This window comes from Protopterus annectens, chromosome 2.part0 (genome assembly GCF_019279795.1).
Source record: "Protopterus annectens isolate FY-2018-M chromosome 2.part0, PAN1.0, whole genome shotgun sequence".
NCBI classification, from domain to species: domain Eukaryota; kingdom Metazoa; phylum Chordata; order Ceratodontiformes; family Protopteridae; genus Protopterus; species Protopterus annectens.
The window spans coordinates 1373147511-1373151301 of record NC_056728.1 but is presented as its reverse complement, the minus strand read 5'-3'; the positions used below and the strand labels follow the sequence as shown (position 1 = coordinate 1373151301).

At 38.4% G+C, this 3791-nt stretch overlaps 1 protein-coding gene across 1 annotated transcript; it reads left to right on the top strand.

The window, feature by feature from the left end:
- Positions 1 to 255: 255 nt before the first annotated feature.
- Positions 256 to 2375, top strand: NEUROG2 (neurogenin 2). Its single transcript, XM_044061959.1, has 2 exons — positions 256 to 540; positions 1001 to 2375. Exon 2 carries the CDS (start codon positions 1002 to 1004, stop codon positions 1638 to 1640), a length of 639 nt encoding a protein of 212 aa, XP_043917894.1. The 5' UTR covers positions 256 to 540; position 1001; the 3' UTR covers positions 1641 to 2375.
- The last annotated feature ends 1416 nt before the right edge of the window (positions 2376 to 3791 follow it).

Genomic DNA, 3791 nt, shown 5'->3' with positions numbered 1-3791 from the left:
CCCGAGCGCGTGGCTGGCGGTGCCACAGGAGAAGAGAGTGTCATGATTGGCCGCTGGCACCTCGCGCCCCATTCATTAATAAATTAACGGCACGCTCCAGTCGAGCGCGAGCCACCAATCACAATAAAGAACAGTTAGTGCTTAAGACTTTCAAGGCTATTCGGATAAAAAAAGGGGGGGGGAGGGGTGCTTGCTATGAAGAAATGAGTGAGGGTAATGAAATGAAAAGAATAACCTCAGGAGTTGTTCCCTAGGGTAACTTCTGATTGTTTTCTTTGGGGGTATATAAGGGGTTTTAGGGTAGTCGTGTGCCAGACACACAGCCACCAAAACCAGCGCGAGTAGCTTCTCTTCACTGAAGTGCTGCACAGGCGCGTGCTACTTCATCTACAAAGCAGGGAACCACAAAAACAATTTGTGCAGCAAGAGTCCAGGATCCAGCAGCAAACTTTCGAAACTGTCAGGTGCATGAACCTTCTCCCTGGAGCATAACTATTAATTAAACCGAGCTGTGGGACGTAGTAAAAAAGGAAACTTAAGGTAAGCAGAAATATGAACGTACTTCCATGTGCTAAACATGAATGTTCTCCCAAATATATAGTTTTCTGAGCTATTTAATAATGCAGTATTACAACATATTGGTTATTTTACTATTTTGCAAATATACGCTTGCTGAAAAGTGTCTGATCATGCGGGAAAAAGTTTGAAAGTAGTGTTTGAAGTAACTGCTGTGCGTGGGCGGTACTAAGTGTAGTAACCACTACTTATCCAAGTAAAGGAGAGGTCAATGGGTTTAAAAGAGTACAAATTTAACTTCAGGGTTTGATTGATAAAATTATAAAATTAACTTTCGTGGGTAAGAATAGGAATGACAGAAATGTAGTTTTTCTTTATTCAAAGGTTGACTATTTACGTATAAAACATATAAAAGCGACATAAATAACAACACAAATCAAGATATATGTGTAGCATTCATTAAACTATGCTGTTGCTTTCGCAGAATGTACTCCGAATCGGAGAGCGCTGATTGCAAGGAGCAAAATGAGGGGCTTGAATTATCCGAGTTTTCCCCGGATCAGACATTCTTGCTATCTTCAGAAAGTGAGATGGAAATGTCACCAGAAAAGAAAACGCGTGAACAGGACTGTAAGCGCAGATCTCGAGGAAGGAACAACAAGTGCAGCAAAACCCCAGAAACTTTATTGAAAGTTAAGAAATCCCGAAGAGTAAAAGCAAACAACAGGGAAAGAAACCGAATGCACAATCTAAATGCAGCCTTGGATTCTCTCAGGGAAGTCTTGCCCACTTTTCCAGAAGATGCCAAACTGACTAAAATAGAAACACTTCGTTTTGCTTATAACTACATTTGGGCACTTACAGAAACCCTGAGGTTGGCAGATCAAGTAAGTGGAGTGTCAGAGAACTTTTTTCCCGGTCTCAGTTACTCCGATTCTATCCTAATGACCCCGACATCACAAAACTCTTCCGATGCATCCCCATCCTCACCTTGGAGCTGTACTGCCTCCCCCTCGTCCTACACGTGCACTTTATCTCCAGCCAGCCCAGTACACAATGATATGGACTACTCACAGACAGAACGCATATATACAGTGAACCAGGTGCACAGGGACTTCATATAATCCACATTCGTGCTCATTTTAACAACCTCGAAGTACATCAATTTTAATACTGTTATCTAAGGCAAAATCCATGAATTCATGTTCTCAGTAATTGCCTTTGTCAGTAGTAATGTCATTGGGAACATGACGGCCTTTAAAAGACAGGAAGGACCGCTACAAACCAGTTTTGGAAACATAACTGTTACTTTGTGTTTACAAAATACTTTGATACTTTTGACATACTGATCTATTTTTAAAATGTAAAAGAAATGTATTTTTACAAGTGCTGTTAAGGGTATGACATTGTTACTTAAAGTTGCATTGTTGCATCTTTTTCTTTCTCTCAGTTGAAGGCTGTGGGAATTTCAACTGTCAAACCAAACTTTCTTTCTTTCTACCCCCAACTCTAATGTGCACTTTGTTCGTTTTCCCATGTTCCTTACAGAGACCTTTTTTATTTTCTCTCCAGTTTTGCCATCTGTCTTACATGATTTATATGAAAAAAGTTGTTCAGTGAAATGGCCAGGTTAGAAGTCATTGTATAATTTGTAGACTTTGTAATGTCTGAATGCAAGCGTGGAAATCTAAGCTGAGCTCTCTATCAAAAGCCAAAAAGACTGGAGAAAAAGGGGAAATCAGGAGGGAGGATTGGTTCATGCATTATTTATTCCGACATCCCGGGGGGATGTAGAATTGCCTTTCCTTTACAGAGATTAAAAATAAATCAACAGCATTGGGAAGAGACATGGAACATTAGCGTGGTCAGCTACAAATGTATTCACTTGTATTTATTATAAAGGAAAAGCCACGAAAATATGTATATTTTGTAATATTTACAGAGTTTATTCTAGTATTGTATTTGCTGTTTGAAAAAATTGTACTACAGATATGAATTTTATCAATAAACTATCTAATTTTCGTTAAATTTTATTTGGCCTGATATTGAATTATAGCATTAAAGACTAGTACATAATGCAGTTCATCAGTTTGATGGATGTTATTACTCAATTGTTTTATTGTCAAGTGATGGGGGGGGCTTAGTCTTTCGAGGGCTTTATGGCAGCTGTAAATGAAACTCCTTCCTTTTCTGCTACAGTCGTTCCCGGACGGTTTCATGTTCTGCCAGTTTATTACATCAACTTTGAGAAGATGGAGTCTCTCTGCCTGTCAGTGATTGTGTTTAATCTAGGGTCACATTTCTCTTCTTTACAACAAGAAAAAGTAGCTTAGCTGCAAAGAGCGCTTCACGAGACTGTGGAGAATGAAACCCGCTCAGAGTGCTAAGACTTCGGGATCAGTAGTCCGAGCCATTGTTCAATCACGCGATGTCAAATTTGATCCAGGCAAAGTCTTGTAAGTATTAAGGTAGAAGATTCAGTATTATTACTGCCCATGCCCAGGGCACGTAAGCCATTCGCCTCTTTTTCCCCAGTGCAATTATATGTTTTTATTAAACTAAGACACATTTTATGCAGAAGCCCTTAATGGTGCTGGATCAATGGCAATTTAAAAATATGTTTTTATTATGTGCAGTTAACATATGTATGATGGTCTTAAAACCGTAGTTAGCAAAATCGTATAAAACACTCCTTTAAAAATTTAGCAAACGAGTGTATATTCAACGTCGAGCAATATCATGGATGGTCATGCATTACATGGCTTTGTACATTAATTGCAGCAGCAAACAAGTGCCTGATGTATACAGGCAATTCAGCATTGCTCTCCCCCCTTTAAGTATTTTGTAAACGATCTTAAATTCCGATTTTTAGCAGACTGTTTCCCTGACTTATTCTCCAGAATCAGTAACAGTTAGTATATGAATACAACAGAGTGCTTTCAACCTTTGTCGTGTTGACTTTATTAAAGCTCAACCATTTAAAAATTGTTTAGCGCACTATATTCTATATAGATACATTTTCTAATGGATATGAAGTCTGAAATTCAAATGCCTGTTATTATTTAGTGGCATCAATAATATAATACCAGATGGAAATAAAAAAAAATGGAGACGTGCGCTGCAGAAGGGTTTAATAATTAAATAAACTCTATGGACGACGAATCTGCCAAAACGGGATCGAATCTACGAACCGTAAAGTTGTCCACAGAAATACAATTAATGAAATAAAATGTGTGAAAACAGAATTAGCAAAATTAGGTTAAACCAATAAAACA